Source organism: Prionailurus bengalensis, chromosome D4 (genome assembly GCF_016509475.1).
Source record: "Prionailurus bengalensis isolate Pbe53 chromosome D4, Fcat_Pben_1.1_paternal_pri, whole genome shotgun sequence".
Classification (NCBI taxonomy): domain Eukaryota; kingdom Metazoa; phylum Chordata; class Mammalia; order Carnivora; family Felidae; genus Prionailurus; species Prionailurus bengalensis.
In genome coordinates, this window is record NC_057359.1 from 85914192 (window position 1) to 85937076 (window position 22885).

Sequence of the window (22885 nt, forward strand, 5' to 3'; positions counted from 1 at the left end):
CGACTGCTAGAAAAGAAGGTGTAATCTCTCAGATTACTCCCATTATTACATTATATTATTTAAATTACTAATTTGTGAGAACTTGGTCTATCAAGGACAGAAATATATGTGGGACTCCCCTTGCATTTCTAATAGCTTCTGCCTTACGTTATTTAGTATATAGAAGTTTGTAACAGTTACAAATTCATGGTGAAGCGTCCCATACAAAGTGATCTTGATTCTGTTTGTTATTTGCTTTTACTTCTTTGTCTGATATTAATTCTGTGAAATCTGTTTTATTTTTTATTTGCGTTCATTTTATAAACCTGTGACTGTATTTTGGGTGTGAATATTTTAGATTGCTTTGTTCTAGGTGTGTTCCTTGAGAACTGCACTTAGTTGGACCCAGGATGAGAGACCTTGCCTTTCACGGACTGACATTTGTTTAGTCTTCATGCCATATTATTGAATTGAACATCATTCCGTGCTTTCTCATTCTTTCCTTGCTCTCCTCTTAACGGCTTACTGTAAACCACAGTGTCTTTCCATTTGACTTGCCAGTCACTATCTCAGAGGGAGGAGGGTGTGTGGATATGCGCAGCTCACAAACCTGTTGCCGCTTTGCCCGAGGCTGATCAATGGAGGGATGAAATTGATAGTCTGAGGGTGAGGGTTGTCTAGCGCAGGCCCACTGGTTCAACTAGCAGAGATGCTCCTGGATTGTTAAGGACGGCTTCTTGTCTACTCCGGAGAGGGGTCATGAGAGCTGCTGCTTATTGTCTGCTGTCTGTGTGTCTGGCACTCTGCTAGGCATTTTGTGGATGGCCTGATCTCAGTGAACACTCGCAATGGCCCCGTGAATAAGCAGTCACTGAGAGGTCGCCTAGGGTCACATAACTAGAGAGTGGCAGAGCCAGGACTTGGTCCCCGTGGTCTGGCCGTAAGCCCTAGGCTGTGACACTGCCCTCTCCTGACTCCCCACGTCCACCGCCCAGGTCATTGTTTTCCTGCTCTACCCTTACAGTTGCCACATGTGTGTCCTCTGCTATTTATGACTTGTGGGTAGCCTCCATCAGACACCGTATGAAGTAGGATGAATTATCTTGAATCTTTCGTGCGGCACGCTCTGTTCTTGGACCTCACCGCGGTCCTGTCTTGGGCTTCTGAGGGCAAACCGCACTGATACCGTCTCCCCTTTCTGATCCCCTGTCCTTCATAATCAGACTGAGCGTATGAGTCACCTCCTCGGGCCACTGGCCAGAGGTCCCTCGTGTGCCACCCGATGACTCTTGTCAGGCTGCAGGACAGGTCCGCCCTTGCGGTGGACACACTGCCTGTGTCGGCCCTCAGTTTCTGGAGCCGTGGCGCTCCTTGTCCTGCATGGCCTCATCTCGGCTGCCTCTTGTGGAGTGAGGTGAGTGCCTCTCTGGAGAGAGGCCTCGGTGCTGCACCACCCTCCTGCCTCTGCCCCCGAGAGCCCAGCCTCTGCCTCGCTCCTGCCCTTCCTGCCTGACGGCCGCTTCCCTCTCCCCACAGCCAGTCGGGCTGCATTTCTCGTGCTCTATCAGAATGACTCCTGACATATATACGAGCGAGAGGGAGAGACCAGGAGGCGACACCAATGTGCTTTCTGTTCCCAGGATGGCACGCGCGGGTTTACCACAGGGGACGCCACGGTTCCATTAAAGAGAATGATGCAAGATTCCCCTTCTGAGGCTCAGTGGGCTCGTCACCCTAAGGGCAGCCGGGCCCTACCTGCCCATCTGGTCACCGTGGACAGACCCTGCCCACAGCCAGGTTGTGGTTTCAGTGCTCGTCCGTCTTGGAAACCCAACCTGTCCCGGGGCTGGATTTGTTTATCGAAGGAGGAATAGTTACATAATTCCTGGAAAGTACAATATAGGAAAAAATGTCTGAAACCATTTCTTTTTCCCTTGGCAAAGTCCTCACTGTAGGTCTTTCCCCTGGGGGGAGGGAGTTATTCTCTGGGACGGACTTCAGGTCAGCCCCGGATATTTCCTGCTGCTTTGTTGCCTCCATTGCTGGAGACCTCGAATGCTGCTTCGGCAGATATTTGCCTCTAATGGCGGGTATGGGGTTTATTTTTTATAACAATTCTTTTGAACCTGTGTGGAAGGTTCTATGGCAACCGGTTTCCTGGGATTATTCGGGACCGTCTGCTTGTACCCGCACGTAGCAGTTGTTACTGTGTGCGTGTGTATTCCAGCTCCTTCTCATGCAAATTTTAGGGCCAGTTGGCCACACTTTGGCTCACTGTATCTCGTGAAGCATAATTTAAAAAACACTGAGGGAAAAACTTGCTACATTTTAAAAGTAAGACTGTCTCAAAAAGTTTCCAAGTTACTTCAAAGCGTAAAAAGAATGGTGAGGGGCGCCTGGGTGGCTCAGTCGGTTAAGCGTCCGACTTCGGCTCAGGTCACGATCTCGCGGTTGGTGGGTTCAAGCCCTGAGTCAGACTCTGGGCTGACAGCTCGGAGCCTGGAGCCTGCTTCGGATTCTGTGTCTCCCTCTCTCTCTGACCCTCCCCCACTCACACTCTGTCTCCCTCTGTCTCAAAAATAAACATTAAAAAAAAAAAAAGAGTGGTGAGAATTAGGTCAATTATTTGCAGCTTAAATTTGTCTGATAGCAACTCCTTGTTAACACCCAGGTCAGACTAAAGAATGGCCTGGACCGTTTATTTCTAAACAGCTCTACTGACTCAGAGGGTGTTTGGTTTTCACTACCTATAATTCCCTCCAGGAAATAGCTACATGAAATTCAGAGTGCAGTGGATTTTCAAAGGTTTAGAACTGATTCCAAAGGTAACCATAGGCAGTCTGGAAGACTGTGATCTCTCAAGGAACAAAAATTAGGCACTCTGACAGTTCTGAATTGTGAGAGAACATTTAGACATTCTTGGTAAATTTACCCAGTTTTTATCTGTAAATTTTGGAGATGGATTTTGGCTTCTGATATGTGAAGGGAATTTCTAGAACCTAAGGAATTCCTTCGGACAAGCAAACCCTTCCATAAATAAAGCAAGGCTTTGTTTTCAAATATGGACTCTGACGTTTAAAATAAAGGCAAGTTGTTTCCAAGCGTAAAAGAGACCTAACCTGTGGGGTATCTAAAAGGACTCCCAGAAAGAAGCACTTACGCTGTGTCCCAAAGCCCCCAGAACAGCACAGCGAGTGAGGGGCTTGCACTTGGAGCCTGAGGGCAGCATGTGCCAGCCCTCCGCTAGATGGTGTGTTCTCGGTGACCACCAGCGAATGATGGGTGGTGGTGGACGAGACAGATACCCTTTCTGCTCTGGTGGCACCCACAGCCCAGACCTGACCGGCAGGAGTGAACCGGAAACTGAAAGTGAGCTGAGCACCATGAAGGGAAAGGCAAAGGAGCATCTATAGAGGGGGCCCCACCCCAGTGTGGGGGGCCAGGGAGGGCTTTCTGGAGGGAAGCCCTAAAGAATGAATAAGCTAAGTGAAGAGGTGGGAGGTGAGCATGCCAGACAAAGACAACAGCTTGTGCAAGAGCCCTGGAGTGGGGAAAAACATGTTTGTTGGAAAAACTGGCTGGAGAGTAGAGAATGAGGTGGAGGGTGTTGTGAGAAGCAGCTGGAGTGGAAGGGAGGGGTGAGATGGCCTGGGGCCTGGGCACCGTGAGTGGGGAGCTCAGGCCCCGATCCCCCTAAGAGCAGTAGGGAGCCACAGAGGGCTTGAGGCAAGGGCCTGGCCAGATTGGATTGGCACTGGACACACTCCGCCTTGCCTACAGCATGTGAGTAGCTTCGAGGAGGCCAGGCTAGAGGAAGGAAGACCAGAGAAGGGAGCATGAAGAAGCCCATGGTGCATCACTGTATGTGAGAAATTGCTAGAGGGGGAGGGAAGGCCTTTTAAAAACAGTTCCTTTTAGAGCAGAGCCTTGGAAAGACATGAGACAGTTGTCAGTGAGCCTGTCCCTCACACCCGATGGAGACACACGGCATTTCCCTGTGCTTTGACGTTGCGAATCAGTGTGAACATTTGAGTTGTGGCCCCCTTACAGCAGAGACGGAAGGGCCAGCACCATGCTCTCTCAGTCTACCCACACAGGGCAGGTGGATTTGGGCCGACTGATGCCACTAGCACTTCTGCTTCCTCGAACGTGGGTCAGAGTGGCCACCGCCACCCCAGGACCAAGTCTGCCAGCTCCCAGTTCAGGGTGACCACATTTTTATCCGGCTGTCCCCAGGTTTGCCAGCACTAAGGGTAGTCCTTTCCTTTAATGCCCAACTGAAAACTTTCCATTCCGCAGACAGGAAATCCAGACTTTTTTGTTTTCAGTTCCCCACCCCACGTGTTTGCAAGGATCCCCAAGGAATACTCACTTGTTCCACAGATCCATCCTGGTTGTTGCATGGTGCCTCAGCTGGCTGCTTGGCTCCAGACCCCTGGTCCCTCCCTCCAGCATCTCTGCCTTTCCTACCCAGTCCCTGCAGCTGGACCTGTGTGGAGCCAGGCTCCTCCTTCCCCCCCCCAGGGAGCACAGTTCGGGACGGATCCGGGGATGCCAGTGCCACAGACAAAAGCTTGAGCCTGCATTCTGAAATGCCTGCTCCCGGAGCCCCTGGACCATGCCCTTTCTCCTCTTAGCCAGCCACACGCGGCAGGGCCGACCCATTGCCCTCCCATTCCTAGCCGAGGAGAGCCTTTGATCAAGTTTCCCCTTCCTCAGATGGAGGCATCCACCCCCTGGGGGGCCCAGCGAGTGGGGATAAGCTGCTGCCCTCTGACCCGTCTCCAACAGGCTTCTCAGTCAACAGAATAGTCACAAAGGTAACTCCATCCCAAACGAAGGAAACCTTTTCCGTTACTTTGTAGAGTGGTCAGCTGCACATTGTCTTAAATCTCTCCCTTCCAGATGAGAAATTTGCCTTTACTTTTGCAGTCTATGAATTTGTTACCTTAAAATTCACATTTCTCTGGGACTTCACAGTCGGGTTCCATTTTTACAAAAAGCCAGTGGATGTTATTAAAACCCCCATTTTGTGAGTGAGGAAAGCCACAGTTTGACCTACGACTTAGCCAGTGTCCTATGCCAGGCGGAGACCAAGTGCGACTCAACATCGCACGCTCTGGCTGGGGTTCCACTCAGCCCGAACTCGCGCACCCTCTGTCTAACACCTCTGTCTCCCTGGAGAGAAGCGGTGCAGGAGGAAAACACGTGTGGGGGTGGGGGGTGGGGGTGGCGTTTGCTCTGCTGCCCACAGCTAAGCACCTTGTCACCTTTGTCCCTTCTGGGGCTCAGGGTCAAGACTTGGAGTCAGCATTTCTCTGCATCAGGAAGTTTTGTCTGATCCCCAAAAGGAGGAGGTAAGGGCAGAACCCATTTTGTGTCAGAGAAAGTGTGTTTTCATAGCAGGAATCCGCGTACTCCTCAGGATGGCTGTTCCGCTTTGCCTTTTGGTCTCTGGGTTTCTAATTTGAAGCTCATGGTTGTGATCATGACAACTCTTGGTTATTCTCTCACATGTGACTGGCACTGCACTGAGCACTTTACTTTATGAGCATGATCTCACTTCACCCTCCTGACGTGACGCTCTTTCCTCTGAGAGAGGCACTATTTTTAACTTATTTCACAGCTGCAGAAGCCGAACAGGACTCATGTGAAAGGTCTCACCACTTAGGGGTGCCACCTCGGACTGGTGATAGCAGTGCCCAAGCCACGTCTGACCCAGTGCCCAACCACGAACCTCAGAATGTGCCGTATTTCCCTGTAAAATGTCTTTACCTTCTGGGGAAACCTGGACAGTGGACTGAGAAAGAATGTCTCTGGGGACTCTCCTTTGTGTAGCGAGGGCTTGAGATGGGGGACTGAGGGCCCCCCCCCCGCCCCGGGCCAGCTATCCCCGAGGAGGACAGAGGTTGGGGGCTTGGGTTGGAGGAAGGGCTAGTGAGTTTCCCCATCCTCAGGACTAACCTGGCACCGTGGATGTCCTCCTTGCACTGGTTTGGAAAGGGAGAGTTAAGATAATTGGAATGGAGAATCTGAAGGATTCCGAGTGGTTGGTGGCTTGTAAGATGGCCCCAGTGCTCCCTGCTCCCCAGTATTCCTGTTCTTGTGCCATCCCTTCCCCTTGAGCACGGGCAGAACGCACTGACTTGTTCCTGACAAACAGAATATGACAGAACTAATGGGACATCCATTCTGAGATCAGATTATTCAAGGACTAAGCCTTCTTTGTGGGAGGCTTGTTCTCTCTTCCTGGCTCTTGGATTCTGAGGGAATCCAGCTGTATTCGGCATATCTCCTGTGGAGAGTCCCCTGAGCCAAGGGATTGAGGCCTGCTGGCCACCGCATGAATGAGTTTGGAAACAGAGGCCACCTCAGTGGAGCCTTCAGATGAGACCACCGCCTCCGCCCGTGGCTTGACTGCATCACTTGAGACTCCTTGAGCCAGAGGCACCCAGCTGAGATACACTCAAATTCCTGACCCACAGAAACTGCAAAGTAATAAGTAAGTAAGCTGCTGTGTTTTGGGGCCAAATCTATCACACAGCAGTGGATAGCTAGCACATCACACAAACTTGATCACTACCCCACGTTCATTACTTTCTTGCCTCAGCTGTAAAGCTGAGCACACAAGAGACAGTAAGATCGATCTCCAGGGCAGCAGGAAGTGCTGGGTCCCTCTCAGAGGCTAATATTCACGGGAGGAAATCCTATAGGACAAGGAGGGGGGGGGTTGCCACTTTAAGAGGTAATGAATTCTTACAGCCCTGTAAGGAAGAGGGTGCCTGAGAAGGGCCTCAGAAGTTACCCTCAGAAAGGCTGTGGTTCCCTAATCAAGTGTATGTTGGGCGTTAGAAGGTAACATGTCCTGGCCTTCGGAGGTCCACGAATGCCTGCTTAGGAACCTGGAAGATTTCCATTCTGTGTGCCCCCCAGAAAGCTGTGCTCCAGGGTGAATTCAGTGTCCACCCATTCTCTTAAAAACTGTTTTGATTACAAAAGCAACACCCTGTTTGTTGTAAAACTCATGAAATGAACACTAAAAAGAAGTCTGTGAAGTAAGAAGTGAAAATCCCCTTCTTCCTCGCCTACTTTCCAGAAGCAGCCACAATTAACGGTCGGTGCGTATCCTTCCGGATGTTTTGTTCTCCACACACTGATGTATGTGCATGTGTGTGGGGCGCAGGGGATGCAAGTAATAGTATGCCTTTTAACCAAAATGGGGACATTTTAGACATTTTGTTTGGCGCCCGTGGTGGGCACTTGGGTGGTTTGCTGAGTAGTGCCTGGCCGCCTGCTGGTTTGTGCAGCCGTGTGCCTGCTGAGGAGCAGGTGGATGGCCTCTGTTCTCTCCCTTCGATGGAAAGTGCGTTGTGGCTTTCCTCACGTGTGGGGGATTTCTGGAACAGTGAGTGCCAGGAGAGGGATTGCTGGACAAACTATTTGTGACTTTATCTCCAGTAGCTACTTTGGGAATGCCGTTGAAAGGTGGTGGTTACAGTCGACCCCACGCTCACCACCAACCGCTAGGGCCCACCGACCCCTTTTTATTTATGAGAGACTGTCGGGTAAGAGATGGCATTTTGGTTTTTGTTGTTTTAATTTAATTTAAATTAATTAATTAATTAATTAATTAATTAATTTTTGAGAGAGACAGAGTGTGAGCCGGGGAGGGGCAGAGAGAAAGGGAGACACAGAATCCGAAGCAGGCGCCAGGCTCTGAGCCATCAGCACAGAGCCCAATGCGGGGCTCAAATTCACGGACTGTGAGATCATGACCTGAGCTGAAGTTGGACACTCAACCAACTGAGCCACCCACGCGCCCCTGGCATCTTGGTTTAATACACGTTTCTCTACCTGCCAATCCTTTGTGCTCTTGGCAGAGAAGCTGCCTTCCTGCTTCAAACACATGCTCCTTGGGCTCTCCTGGGCCCGCACTTAGGCAGCCAGGCCTTGCCTCCCACCCAGCAGCTCAGCTGCCCTCCGCTCCTGCCTCTGCATCCTCAACATCTATGTCTGTCCTTAATCCTTCTCCTGTGTCCCCAGCATGGCCCTGCATTGCCCTGATCAGTGAAGAAAGACTGCCTGGCTGTTGGGTCCCCACGGAGAGGAGGCTGACAGAAATCCTTGCCCATACACTTGCTTGGGGCTTGGTCGGCATTCTGGGCTCCAAGGCTTTGCGCTGCTCCTTATTCTTTTCCCTTTTTGAGATGACCAGGGTGTTGGCCTCTGTCAACACATGGCTCCAGAGAGACCTGATTCCGTGCCTTTTACATTAGCTACCCTTCCAGGCTCTGGACCACTGCTCGCTCTCTAACGGTCAGGGCAAATGTGACCTGTCCACCCTGCCCAAGGACCTCTCTCTTTCTCTTAGGAGATGTCCCTCAGCTTGAGGAGGGTGCACAAGCTGAAACAGGGGAAGGGAGCACCCCTTGGCCAGCCCATAGAGCCAGGTTTATCATGACCAGGGGTGAGCAGGGGATGGGACAGCCGGATGGCCTGCCCACCTGGGAGCTACCACATGTGGAAGTGCTTTGGGAAAGCTGCACAGATGGGAGTGATTATCTGTGTCTGGGTTCTCATGTGTGGGCTGAGCTGACCCAGGCTGCCCTACGTCAGGAGAGATGGGGGTACCTGAATGTCTGGGTGATGGTTGGTACCAAGGCCTTGTGTCCACAATGGCAGAATCTCAGATAGGCCTGGGTCGAGCTTGACTCTGGATCTGAGAGAGATTAGGTAAGGAAGCCCCAGGCCTGAAGGCATGGACATGGGAGATGAGCCACCATAACGGGGACCCAGCTACCAGATGGCGTGGCCCAGGGCTCGGACCAGGTAGAATTTGTGCACAAGTGACAGCCAGAGCAGCCACAGGTTAACACCGTGACTGCCAGAGGTTGGGGCTGAGTCTGTCAGTTGCAGGACAAGCGGAAGCAAGAAGGGCGGGCGCAGCCTTCAGCCCTGGCACAGGGTCGGAAGCCCCAAGACGCTGGGCCCACTGCTCTGAGATAACTCAGGCAAAGAGCCCTAGACTGGCTTCCTGACATCGGGGGACCTGTTGTCCGTCCAGTTACTTCTGCACAGACAGGCTGGCTGGCTAGCTCACATAACTGCTGCTGTGGGCGGGAGGCCGCCAGGATTCTCAGGTGTTTGGGGGGCGATGACGGGATGAGACAAGGGCATTGGTTGTTTCATTTTGCCCTTGTGGGTTGTGATGTAATGCTGCAGAAGCAGGAGTGCAAATCCTGAGAGGCTCAGGCTGCATGTTGTTGGGTGGGTCACTCGCATCTCTGAGCCTTGATGTCTGTTAGATAAAGGGAGTGCAATTAGAGGAGCCACCTCATAGGTGTGTTATGAGATTTATTTATTTATTTTTAAAGTTCATTTATTTATTTTGAGAGAGAGAGAGAGAGAGAGAGAGAGAGAGAGAGAACCCCAAGCAGGCTCAGCACAGAGCCCAACGCAGGGCTTGAACCCACGAAAACGTGAGATCGTGCCCTGAACCAAGGTCAAGAGTTGGATGCTTAACCGACTGAGCCACCCAGGTGCCCCCTGTTACGAGATTTAAAGAGACACACATGGTGCCTGGTACACAGAAAGCACCCCGTAGATGGCAGATGGCACGAGTGTAATCCAGAGCAAAACCCTGCAGGAGGACTCCAGCAGTGGGGACCTCCTTGCCTCCTGTATCCACAGAGACTGTTGAGAAACTCAGCAAACCCAGGAAGGGCAGGAAGAGCCGCATCTGGGCACAGCCAGGTGTCACGTTTAGTGACCCAGCAGGGCCTGGAAGGTTTGCATATGCTTTGTGGGGTAGAGCAGGAGTGGGCAGGGGGAGGGACTGAGGAGCAGACACCATCTAATGGCTAGTGGGACAGAATCCACCCAGCTGGCAAAATACAGTCTCTGGAGGGGAGGGGAATTAACAGCAGCTGAAGTACAGTGTAGACACCTTTTTGGATATAGATCCAGGCTGAGACCCCTCCTTCTCTGGGAACCTGAGAACCGCCCCCCCCCAACTGCCCCCACAGCATTGAACTCCGGCGGCAGTGTTCGTTCCAGCCAGAGCTGATCGGATTGAGGTGGACACCCGGCCCCAGCGGGCTGGGAGTCTGCACTGGAAGGGAGGGTGCTCGTCAGTCTCCGCTGGCACCGAGACCAGCAGGACATGTGAGTTCAGGAATTCTGTGCTGGGAAAAGCAGATGGACGCACAATGAGAAACAGAGAGACCTGCGCGCAAGGGAAAGGGAAAAGAAGGGGGGGTCGGGGAGGCTGGGAGAGCTGCTGCCTTGCCTCTTGAAGGCTTTCCAGGCCATTTCTGGTTCCTGGCCCTCGTGAGGCCCAGCTGCGTCCCTGCTCATGGACTCTGGGAGATACCTCGTGTCCTTATGTAACCAGCTTATTAAATGAGCTGGACTCAGTCAGGTGTAAGAAGAAACCAACTTAATTTTTTCCCCCGTGTCCTTTCCAACTTACCCTGTGGACTAGCTCTTTTCCCGGTCGACGCTGGAGACTTAGCAAGCCCCTTCGTCCCCTTCGTCTTTCTGGCGTTTGGCATGAAGAAGCCGAGTCTGCTTTAACCATCCGGTCACTGCACACAGTGTGGTGCAGTAACCAGAGGTCTGGACTCCCTAGCGCCTGGACCAGAGGCCAGGAGGCCTGGGGTGGGGGAGGGCCCACGGTCAGCACTGTCACTGGCCCCCACAACCCTCCTGCCTCCCGCTTGCCCTCTGAGATTTGTGAGCCTCGGGGTTGGAACAGGGGAGAGGGGAAAAGTGAGGGGCCAGGGCCCATCTTACGTGGCCAGTTCAGTCGTGATTCAGAGCTTGCACCAGAAGCCCAAGCACCCACACTCTTTACCCCCCATTGCTGCTGCTGCTGCTGCTGCTGCTGCTGCTGCAGAATTTCCCTTCTGGGCGCTTCTGACTCAGTTACCGTGACCTGTGATACATCTTTTCCACCTCAACACTTATGGCTCCTTCCTTGGCTCCTGGGCCTCCTGCACTGTCTCCCCCCACCCCCCCCCCCCCGGCTGCCCTCTGGTTCCTAGGAAACCATATCCTTGCCTCCCCCGCAGCCCCTGATGGGCTTGCCATTTGCTCCAGTGTGGTCTCATTTCTCTCTGCCGCAGGTCTGGAGACTTGAGGCACGAGTCTGGTAGCAGTGCTTATGCCAAACCTTTGGAATGGTCCCTCGAAGTCCCTCTCACTTGATTTAGGGTCCGGGGAACACCCACCCTCCATGTGGTGGTGGTGGCCAGGGAGCATATCACAAGGACAACTCATTCCCCCCACCCCAGGATATTTTTCCTGCACCTCTCACACAGGCTGCAGAAGGGCAATCTGCTAATGTTGTAGAATCCTTTTGGAGTCACCCCCTATAGTGATGGTCCTACACCTTGCTCTAGGATGTGGGACACTTGGAAGCTATTATTTTTCCCTTAGCCTCTGGAGTCTCAGATAAAACTAAGGCTGAAAGAGTGCCTTTTTAACATTTTGTTACCTTGAAACGCCCCCTTTCTGTTTAATCCAGTTGCCTGGCTTTGTCATACTATACCCTAGAGTCTTTGCAAGCCTGCATATAACAGATGAGGTGGTCTCAGATCAGAGAGGACCACCTTGAGCTCCCAAGGACCATCTGTAAATTGTGAGCATCCTAGACTCCCAATACTGTTGTTTTCGGTAGTCCAAAGGCTTCTCTTTCAGTCTTGCTCAAATTGGCAAGATTTTGCAAGATTTGGGGGAGGGGATCCTGCTCAGTGTCACTTGCTTGAAGAACATCACTGTCTTCCTGCCGTGTTCCCACATAAGCCCAGCAGGTCGGTGCCCCCCAGCGACCAAGGTATTGGTGCAAACTGGAGTGTGGGGGCTTGGCTGGGATCGGAGAAAGTCTGGGTCTGCAGGTACCCTCACCATGGACACCTCAGTGACAGTAGGGCTCCTACGCCTGCAGGCCTTAAAAGGCCACTGGCTGGGACGGGAGAGGAAGGACAGGTGCTGGTCTGAGTTGGGCAGACCTCAGGGACCTGGCTGTGTTTGCTGGCCGGTGGAGCCACACACCAGGCGCTACGGCACCATGCACTTGAGCACAGCTCTTCCACACCCCCCCGACCCCCATTCTCTTCTTCAATGCTGTCGGCCAAACCCCCATTTTACACCAAGGAGAGCCAGTTCCACATGTCTGATGGGTTTATTCCTACCTCTCCTTCCATATAGCCAGGGTGTGGTTTGACTCAGGTTTGGGTTTGGGGTGGGGGTTGGGAGAAATAGCTGGTGTCTCGGCCTGCTTTTGTCTGGGTCACAGCTAGTCTAGGAAAAGGGTTATTCCACGTTGTCCAGCATGGCTTTCCAGAACTCTTCGCTTTGGGGTTTGGACCCACGACCAGTGACCAGTAAGGCTGGATGGACCCTGTTTTCCTTAACCATCAATCCTTCCATCCTGGACACACCAGTCCAGGTGTGTGGGGAGGCCTGGGCCAAGGTTGAGGTATTCTCACCAAACACACCAAATCGGGTACAACAACTGATGACCTCGACAGCTGACTAGAGGTTTGGGAGAAGGGAGCTGAGAACTCTTAGTTAGTGCCTGACATCCAGCACCTTCCGGATTAACTGCTGCTAGGGCATTTTTACCAGCTGCCTGACTGTGAGCCTCATTTCCTCCTCTCCTGTGAGGTGAGAACAATCCCTTCTTCACCTGGGTGCTGTGAGCATTACATAAGAAAACAGAAGTCCAATTCCAAGCACGTAATAGGGTGTAGTAAATATCTGTCTCTACCCAACTACATCTTTGCTAGAAGCAGCTCTCGTGTGGCAGTATTGCTAAGTCATTGGGAAGAGGGATTGCTGGGTCCGAAGGTATAAGCATTTTAAAAGTTTTGATGCATGTGTATATCCATGTTTGATATACACGTTGCTAAGTTGCCCTTGAAACAGGTTGAATCAATTTATACTTCCACCCATAGTACAGAAAGTACGTATTTCTCCATTCCCTTGTCAACATGGAGATTTTTTTCATCTTTACAAATCTGATAGGCACCTTGTGATGGTTTGTGCTTGATTTAGTATCCCTCCCTCTCTGGTTATTACTGAGGTTGGCACCTTTTCTTCCTTACTGGCTATTTGTGTTCTAATGTGTTCGTGTGCCTAACGAAGTTTTCTGTCATGGTGTCTGTATTTTTCTTCTTGATTTAAGAGAGTTCTTGAGATAGCATGAATATTGATCCTTTATTTTTCTTATTTGATATTTGCCTTCAGCCTTGGTCATCTGTTATTTTTCAGAGGGCAGAAAATTTGGGGTTTTCTTTAGTCATATCCCTTAATCTTTTCCTTTTTGGCTTTGGGGTTTCCTGCCATGCCTAGAGATGACTTCCCAGCCCACAGTTGTGTTTTTCTGGCAGCTAATGTGAAAGTCAGATTGGAATGAGGGAGGGAGGCAGAGGGCTCCCGGTCCGGTGGGAAGCCTGTTGTAGTAGTTGAGGGGAGAGGAGACACGAAGGCAGAGAAAAGGGCTTTCGTGGATGGATGGATTGGCGTTGGTGTGGTAAGGGGAGAAAGAAATTCTTATTTTTGACCTGAGTAATTGATAAATGGTGCCTTTTGGTGACATGGGCCCAGACCTGAGGGAAGGTGTTTCGGGGGTTGGTTGCACTGTCTAGGAGGTGCTTCTGGGATGTTCAGTGAAGATATCCAGGACATGGCTGTAAGGAAGTGAAGCCCCAGAGAGCCTTCATGGCCTGGGGTGCTGTCTTAGGCCTCCTGATGGTGTACGTGGAAACCAAAGATAGGGAGAGTGTGATTTAAAAGATTTTGGTGTATGTCCTTGGTGCCGAATCTGTATCTAGTCTTATTCAAAGAGACTCTGATAGAAGAGGCCCCAGGAAGGCATTCCAAAACAGTAACACACAGTGTAGATACGTCCAAATAGCACTGATGGCTTTTATTGCAGGTTTGTGTCATTACAAGGATAATCTGGGAATATATTAAAAAAAACCCTCCCTTTTATATACACAAAACATGCTACATGGTACACTTTGTGGGAATGCTGAGGTAATAGGCACACACCCAGACATGGACAGTACCAAACGTTCCAACATCTCACACACCCCCATTCACACGCCCACCGGGGACGGTCTCACCTTCCTGACTCCTCTCTTGCTCCCTGCTTGGCAAGAGTCCCGGTAGTACTGAGTCTGACACTTCGCGGCCAACAGGACTCAGAAAGCCACCACGCTGCAGTGCACCAGCCAAGGGGTCCGGTGGCTCCTGGTTATTCAGGAGCTCACGAGAAACGGCCAGTTGTCATTTTTGTGGCACCTGTACTCCAGAGAAGTGTAGTTTGGGGACGAGATGCGGACTCTAGTCAGCCTGAGAGCACGGGACCTTTGGTCTGTAGCCATTCGGGGGGCCCCAATGATCGGGGGATGACTTCTCTTCACTTGAGTATCCCCAGGGCAAGGTAGGTTATTATTTCTGTGACGGTTAAAATGACATGTAGGCTAAAGTGTGAACGGAACATACAAAACTGCGAGTACATCATCTACGTGGCCGGGAGTTAGCTTTGGGGCCTGGCCTTCCCTTTCCTGACCAGAAACCTGGAGCCCAAACTGTCTCCTACTCAGAGGCTTGCCTGAAAAGAAAGGATGATATGACAGAAAAGGTAAGGAGTGGGTATGAAGGGTAGAGAAGAGCAGAGAAGGTGCCTGGAACCTCAATGAGTGGCCAACGACTGGTACAGAAGGTACTTCCTGAATGGTGTTGGATGAACAAGTGGATGGATAGATGGTTGGATGGATGGATGGATGGATGGATGCGTGGATGGATGGAGAAAAAGTCCTGAGAATGGGGGAAAGTACAGAAATGGAGAGGGAAGGGGATGTTGAAATTTGATCAGGTGCCCAAAGGGCTCTTTAGCGAGGAAGCAGGGAACCCCTATGTGAGTGAATAGCATGTAGACACTCCTGGAAAAATTCAGGCACGTGGACACCAAGGGTTATTCTTTGAATTAGAGCTACATAGCCTGTGATCTGCTCTCAGATTCGAGTAACACCATGTGAATGCAGTGCTTTTCGCCGAAGAGCAAAGCTGTTGGTAACAACTTCAACATCTGAGAATTGAATGTCTGTGCATTTAGGTATATAGCCAAACCTATATACGTGTCTAGATATAGTACACGTGGTATATATCTAAATGCATATATATGTGGTATACACACATGTGCATAAGCTCAGCTCATGCGTACGTATATTACGAAGGTATTTTGCAGTTGGGTTTTCATTGTAGGGATTTAATGTATTTAAAGAAGGACTTGTCTGTAGTTCTGTCCTGTGTGGAAACATGAGGGTCTGTCTGATGTGAAGAAAAGCAGTAGGGACAGAGAATACTGTATTGATTCCATTCCATCATCTGCCGCAGCGATCGGGTAAACAGAATCCGGCGGCCCCATCCTCCCAGCCCCAAGGTGAACTGGCGGGGAGTTGTTCCTGGTGCCGGGGCCAGCATGGCCGGGTCAGGCTCCTGGCAATGGCCGTGAGAGGTCAGGAGGGAGCTGGCTTAGTGGAAGGTGTTGGGGTTGGGCCGGATCATCATCACCACTTTCTTGAGCGAGTAGGACCCTCCTCGGAACTCAGCCCAGTAGACTCCATCCTGGTAGCGGCTCCGGTAATGGCCCCCACGGTACCAGACCCCATTGAGGTTGGAGTGGGCACAGGCATTATACCACCAGCCTCCCTTCTGGTAGTGGGCACAGTTTCCTGCAGGAGACAAGGGAGGAGGTCACAGGGAGGAGGCAGTTGTATCCAAGGCTGCCATTTGTTTAGGGCCTTTAGCAGGGCCCTCTGGGAAGGTGGGGGAGAGGGCATTTGGAGCAGGAATGCCTGAGGGGTGGGCCAGGTCTCAGATTTGCTCCAACCTTTGAGGCTCGGCCTTGTGACCAGCGAACTCACCGAGCCACCGAATTGTCCTTGTGAAATGAGGGTAAGCGTGGTGCCTCCCGCACAGGACTGTGTGGTGATCGAAGGAGGGCGCATAGTTAAGCAGTTAGCCCGGGGCTTGTGCAGAGGAAGCGCCCCAGGGAGGTTTGAATAGGAAGCAGAAATGACCTGGGGTGGGCGGGGGAGCGGCCAAAGTGTTCTGAGGAATTTTTTAAGAGTTGCAACCGTTGGATCAAGATTTTTATAGAATGACAAAGGAAGTGTTTAAGATGAAATGCTCCTCTGTTCCTCCCAGCCTGTATTCCAGCCAAGTATTTTTTTATGATTTCACAAAAGAAAGATATTTTCATAAAACTTCTGGCACTATCATATCATGCTGGATTTTGCTGCCAAGGACAAGCAGTTCGGAACAACAGTGAAAGTGTGGGCAAGGTGCAAGCAGGCGTGCAGGGGCATCGGCCTTCTCAGGGAGGAAGCGGAAGAGGAGCTGCCAGCTGCTTGGGCTGCTCTTAGTTAAAAGAGAGGGTCCCCGGTTTCCCGAGCAGGCCTGAGAAGTGGACCCCCACTCAGAGGAAGGGCTGCCTCGGTCAGGTTTGTGGGCTGGCGCCCAATGGGGCCGGTGGCCCTGCTCCCGCTGAGGCCTTGGGATGTGGTAAGGAGGCTGCAGGCTGGCCGAGGCAGAAAGCTCAGGGGAGAATGGGCTCAGGCACCCGCAGCCCCTGCAGCCCAGCCCAGAGTTTTCCTTGGGCTCTTTTAGGCTGTCACTCGAGGCTAGGGACCAAATGGCAGTGCTTGGGTTTGGAGAGCAGAGAGAGCCCTTGGCATGCCATGGCCAGCCTCCCGTGTGAGTGGAGGCCCCCCTCCTGAGCTTGACCTGCATGCCTCCAGGGATAAGGAGCTCACTTCCTTGCCAGCCACTGACGGTGCTGTTGCACAGGCCTGACGGTTTGGGTCATAGAACAGTCTTCTCCCTCCTATCCACGATGGCCCTCGAGATGCTGTAGCAGTCCCAATGTCCCCAGAATCTGACTAGCTCCAAGGGTCCTCTTCCTGCCCTGCTCTTCTAGAAGCCTCTGTAACCCTGCCTAAGAAGGCATACTGTCTCGTCAGGGGCCCCTTCAGTGCCAGCCAGCAGGTGGAGGTAACTGCATGTCCCCCAGTGTTGTGAGAACAGCCTGCTGGAGTGTGGCTGCCATGGGGACCTAGAGTGAGGACCTCCCTCCTCAATATGTAGGTACAGAGCTTGCCTGAAAAATGCAAGTGGTTCCTGGGACCTTAAAGAGGAGGGAAGTGGCCTGCAGACCAGGCGGCAGGGAGGGGGCCAGATTTGCCCAATGAGAACAGACATTCTTGGCTTGGAGGTAGGGTTGGCCCCTCAGACAGGAGCAGTGCCTTACTGGCTTTGCCAAGCAGCTGGGGTGCAGAGGCCCTCATCTCAGGAAACTGGGTGTGGGGCCTGGAGAGGCTTAACTGTGGGAGGTTGGCATCTGGACTCAGGGCTGGATTGTATGTATGTGTGTCTCTTAGAATATTCTGGGTTTTTTTTTCCCCCTTGTTTTTTATTTAATAAAGGCTTCCTAGTAAAGACCTGGCTTTGAGGCATATGACCCTGGACAAATCATTTCATGTCTCCTACCTGGTTTCCTCTTAATAGCTCCCTTACTACACTGTGTTAATAACACACGCTAATAATAGTAACCACAAAGACCGCCCACTTGGATTGAGCCCTCTTTGCCACATCTGAGACAAAGCACTTGAGGTACATCCTCTAACCTTCTCACCACCCTGCAGGGCAGGCATTGTCCTTATTTCCCGATGTGGAAGCGAGGCCCAGAGAGATTAGTAAGCAGCATGCCCAAAGACACATGACTCGTAGGAGGCAGGGCCAGCATTATTACCCCGGTGTGTGGCCCAGAGTCCGTGGAGAGTGTGGCCTGAACACCTGGTGCCTCGGGCAGAGAGGTGATGTGAAGGCTTGGCCCTGAGTGGCCCACAAATGTGTAATTTGTACACCTCTTTGCCGTTCCCTTTTTGTTAATGCCCCTCTGACCCACCTTTGTGAAGGGGGTCTGTGGGCAGTGGGCAGAGGAGTGGGTTTTCAGGGAGTAGCAACAGGGTTGGCCTTCTGGGCTCTGGACCTTCCTCTTCTCAGGCTGTGACTCAGAAGCTCTGGCTTTGACCAACCTCTTTGCCCTGGCCTGCACCTGGGTTTGACTGTATGGGTCCTACCTGTGTAGACGTCATGGTCTCTGTCCAGGGTGGTGAACTGCTTGCCGTTATGCCAAGTAAAGGAGTCACCAGCATTGCCATGGTAGCGCCCCAGCCTCAGCTTATAATACTCGCTCTCGGGCTCCAGGCGGAAGCTGGCATATTCTGCAAAGACTTTGCGGCCAGACCAGTCCTCCATGGTCACCAGCAGTTTGTAGTTGCCTTGGTTCGTCAGCCAGTAGATGTTCTCCAGGCCTAGCCAGTACTCGCCATCAATGTTCCCAAACCCTTGCTGGGGAAAACGGAGGAGAGCATTAGTGAGGGATATGTAGTGTCCTCAGCCAGCAGGGCCCCACTCTTGGATGCTCAGCCCTGGGCAGAGGAGATCAGAAATGGGCAGAGCATAAGGCAGGCCTGGGTTCAAATCCCCACCTCTGCACTTGGCTGTGACTTGATGAATCGCTTTTCCTGTCTGAGCCTCAATCACGCATCATTCAAGACTACTGAAAGTGTGCCTACTGTGTGCTAGGCATTGTGTGAACATGGGGGGACACTGTGTTACCTTTACTACAGGGTTGTTGTAGGAACACACCTAATGTGGTAAACCGAGAGCCTAACACACAGTAGGCAGGCGACAGGAGTTCCTTGGACGGATCCTGACCACCTCTGAGCTTCACCGTCCCTCTCTGGGAATGGGATATGTGTGAGGGTCTCGTGTAAACTCTAATGCACCAGACCAGTATGAGCTGGGACAAACACATGCTACATCTGCCCGGGCTCCCTTCTGGGTTTAAAATCGGCAGTTTTATTATTGTTTTTACGCTGAATTTAAGGAGTCATCAGCCAGGTAGTGGCCACTCAAAGTCTTAAGAATAGATGGGCTCGCTAATGATACCGATAGTATTCAGTGAGCCTTCCAGTGTATTGGCACTGTTCTCGGGACTTTACGTAGGTTATGTTATTAATCCTTGTGCCAACTCTAAGAGCTAGGTCCACAGAGGCCCAGGGTCAGAGAGAGCCTGAGGGTGACTCGGGATCTGAAGCAGGCACCCAGTCTTAACGACTGTGTTCTCCCGCCCCTGAGAAAAAGAATATGGGCAGGAGGAGGAAGGGGTGAAGGAGTGGATCTTCAGAAAGCAGAGGAGAAAGAGAAGAAAACAGTGACACGGGCTGGGCAGGAGGTGGGCTGGGAGCCACCAGGACAGGAAGGGGCCACGCGAAGCCACGCACAGGCGTCATGGCCAGGGTCGTTCGTAAGCTTTGGTGTCAGAGGCCTGGACTCGCTGCTGTGTGCAGCCCCGAGCAGGTTGTTTCACCTTTTCATCTGTAAACCGGGGCCACACCAGGATCTTCCTCCCGGGGCTCGTGTGAGACTAAAGCAGGTAACAGATGGAAGCACTTGGCATGGTGCCTGGCATGTGGCGGTGGCATTTGGTGAACTGAGCTCCTTTTGCCACCTTCGGCACCACCCCTGTCATCTGCCAGACGTATGGCTGAGCCCAGTGGCCTTTCCTACCACTGGGTGGGCATTCAGCTTCCTGGGAATTCGGGCCTAGTGTTCCCGTGTTTCCCAGTAGCAGGCCCTGGGGACCTGCCCCTTCTGGGTTGCGAGACCAGGTCTTCCTGCAAGGAAGCCCCAGCTGGGAAAAGGATGCTCCCTATACCCAGACGGGGATGAGGGGCCACCCCCTAGCAGCATTTCTAAAGTCCCACCATGTCCACGGGCCTTTTGTGGTCTGTCCCTAACTGGTATCTTGTAGCAGTTGCCAGCGGCAGGCAGGGGAGGGGCTGCTGGTCCTCACCATCCCTGGTGGGTTTGCAAAAATGACCTCGTCAGTGTCTTCCTCACCTCACGTGTGTATTGCACGGGGCCACCAAGGCCTCGACAGGTCAGCATGCACCTTCCCTCCAAGTGGCCCTCTCACCGGCCGGTCGGGCCTCTTGGGGTGGCCCGGTTGCTCTCACCGACAGCACAGACAGGGCCCGGGGCTCTCACCTTGTATGTCTCCCAGTTCCTGAAGAAGTTGACGGAGCCGTCCAGGCGCCTCTGGATGACGGTCCAGCCCCCAGGGTCGTGCCTCTGGTCACACCACACCTGCATGAGGCGGTTGGTGTTCTCTGGCTTCACCAGGTAGATGGAGCTGGTGTCGTGGCCATCCTCCAAGGCCTGCAAACAGTCTCTCCACGGGCCTGGGGATACAGATGTGTGCATGTCAGAGACCTCCCTGTTGCCTGGCCATGGAGTCACATTTTCACGTGCCTCTCACCCCAGGCCGCACTCCAAAGCAAGCACAACCTCAGGCAGGCCTCCAGCTGGGAGCCACAGGCCAGCAGTGAGAGGGGACTGATTTTAGTTTTCTGTAAGTTCAGGAAATAACGTGATGTAAAGGCAAGAGCCTGGGGCTAGGGGTCAAGGTGCCTGGATTCCCAGACCACTTTTAGCTCTGACTCCCTCACGTGGTGATTTGGGCAAGCATCCTTACTTCTGCAAACCCTCAGTTTCCCTGGTTTGTAGAAAGGAGATCATATTTACCTCTCTCAAGGTTGTGAGGATTGCTGAGATCCTTTGTGTGGAGTTCCTGGAGTGCTTTATCTTTTAGCTGGTGGTATTGTGAAAAGAGAGGTGTGCCTACCAAAATGCAGCAGTGTGGAGCACTGCTCGGGCTCAGTCGGCCTCACCCCAGGCAGAGAGACGGGTGACTGCTCTCCTGAGTCCCGTGGGCTGAGGTTGGCCCACGTCACCTCAGTCCCAACTCCACACTTGCCTTTTCTGTGACAGTGCCTAGGGACAGTTACAGTCTTTAGTGAGGAACTTCCGTGGGGTCACAGTGCCCAAGCAGTGTCCGGAATTTGGCCACGTGGCCAGAGGTGTCAGGATATTTCTGAGATTCAAACACTAGCCTCCAAACAGCTTTTTTGGGGGGACCAGTCCCATTCAGCCCAATATGCGTATTTTCCAAAGGAAGCTCATTTAGGGCCAGATGCTCAGAGCATTCTGAGGTCACTGTGCTATAAGCAGGTCCACGGACTTAAAGGATGGTGTCCAGGATACCTTCCGGTCCATGGCTTTCTTCTGGAACTGAGACCAGATGAGTTTTGTGTTTTTCTGGGACTTCACTGAGCTTGGGCAGCCCAGTCAGAAGGAACAGGTGCCATGAGGGGTCTGAGGAGCCATCGTAGGCTTTTCACCACCCCACCCCTGGTGGTCTCCTGAATGTCGGTCACATCAGCAAGAAGGTTGAAACTGGGGTCACCAAGGTCCATAGAAGCTGGGTTCTTCCTTGTTGATCTCAGGAACCTTCAGAAGTTTGTTTCAAGACCTAACCATTGAACTACAGATTTTAAAGTAAATAAAATTGCCACAGTTTGCTTCAGTTTCTCTTCAAAATAGTCCTCAAACCAAGAATTGTTAAGACCAAAAGTGCTAAGGAAATTTCCTCTCATTCTCTGAGTGTGTGTGTTTATTCTAACAACTATTTGCTGAGCCCCCGCCCTCGCAGGTGCTGTGCCGGGTAGTGGAAGCCTAGGGCAGGGTTCGGGGCGGCTCTGATACCCAGCAAGGGGAGAGCTGACCTCACCAGCCTCTCTCAACTTGAACTCCTGTGCATTCCTGTCCTTTCTCTTCTGCGTGTCAGGGAGGGGCATCGGTGGAAGGTGTACTAGGCTTTTCCTGCATAGATATAACTTCTCAAGATTCCTTCCTGGTTAGACTTGGGCTTGGTTAGTCCACACATGATAGTTAAATGAGAAAAATTTGGCGGGTTTGTTGTTGTTGTTGTTGTTGTTGTTGTTGTTGTTGTTTTTCTGGACGGTTCAGGTGGGCTTTTCCTGAGTCCTTGTACTGTGTTCGAGCCTCCCCACCCAGAGCCTGACGGGGAAGGGCAGGGGCGGTCTTGCTCACCCCTCCCCACCCCCAGTGCCTGATCTTGCTCCTCAAAGAGGGGGGTCGCTCTTGGTGCTTCTCGCTGACAGGGAGAGCTTCTCACCATTTACCTGTTCACCAACCTTCTCCGCCCCAACGGGCGGGGCGGGACCCTAAGCACTGGCCAGGCAGATGCTTCCCTCTTTGCCTTGTGTGTCTTCTGTCTTGGAGAAGGGGAGGTCAGACCTCCAGAAAGAGCATTCAGGAAAAATAAAAAGGTTTTGCTTGTGTTCAGCTCCCAGCCCCAGGGACCAGGGCAGAGAATAAGGAGGCTGTCCCCGACCGCAGAGCGCACGGTGGCCGTGGGAGGGCCCCCAGCGCTTTCCCAGGTCAGAAGCACAGGAGAGGCTCTGGGAATGTCTAATGGGAATGCTGGGGACAGAGGTCCAGCAGAGGCCTGGAAAACACCCCCCAAAACAAGCAGCCAGCCCTGTTACTGCAGGGCCTCCCCGGGGCTCTGGTGGGGCTCTCAGAGGGACGGTCTTGGTTTACAGGAGGCACTCCGTCAGGAGAGGCTTCGAAGGCCACTGGGAGAGTGGCAGGTGGGTCTCCCAGCTCCCAGCCTGAGCTGCTTTTGTGGGTGCCGCCCATGCTTTCAGCTTCACCTTTGACATTTCTACAGAGGGCTCTTTTTAAAAGGCAAGTGTTTTAAAGTGTGAGGTCACTTGTCGTCACCCACTGGACAGATGAGGAGATTGGAGCATGGGGTCATTAGGTGCCACCCCTGAGGTTGGTGGCTTACATGGCAGATCCAGTGTCTGAGCCCAAGTGGCCTGGGTGGTCCAGAGCCCAAGTCTAAAACTCTTTTCTTTTTCCCCAACCATAGTGAACTCCAGGGTGGGGGGCCCAG

General features: G+C 52.4%; 2 protein-coding genes across 17 annotated transcripts in view; one reads left to right on the top strand and one right to left on the bottom strand.

Annotated features, from left to right (window-relative positions):
• RALGPS1 (Ral GEF with PH domain and SH3 binding motif 1) overlaps window positions 1-22885 on the top strand; it is a 275337-nt gene that overhangs the window by 126936 nt on the left and 125516 nt on the right. The gene's annotated exons all lie outside the window — the stretch shown is intronic.
• The window catches only part of ANGPTL2 (angiopoietin like 2), a 33652-nt gene continuing 24654 nt past the window's right edge, over window positions 13888-22885 (bottom strand). For all 7 annotated transcript variants that reach the window (XM_043566970.1, XM_043566971.1, XM_043566972.1 and 4 more), the window contains 3 exons: window positions 20110-20303; window positions 18135-18405; window positions 13888-15725 (listed from right to left, as the gene is read on the bottom strand). In XM_043566970.1, the coding sequence (XP_043422905.1) occupies window positions 15526-15725; window positions 18135-18405; window positions 20110-20303 (665 nt within the window). In that variant the 3' untranslated portion in view covers window positions 13888-15525. The remainder of the gene's footprint in view (window positions 15726-18134; window positions 18406-20109; window positions 20304-22885) is intronic.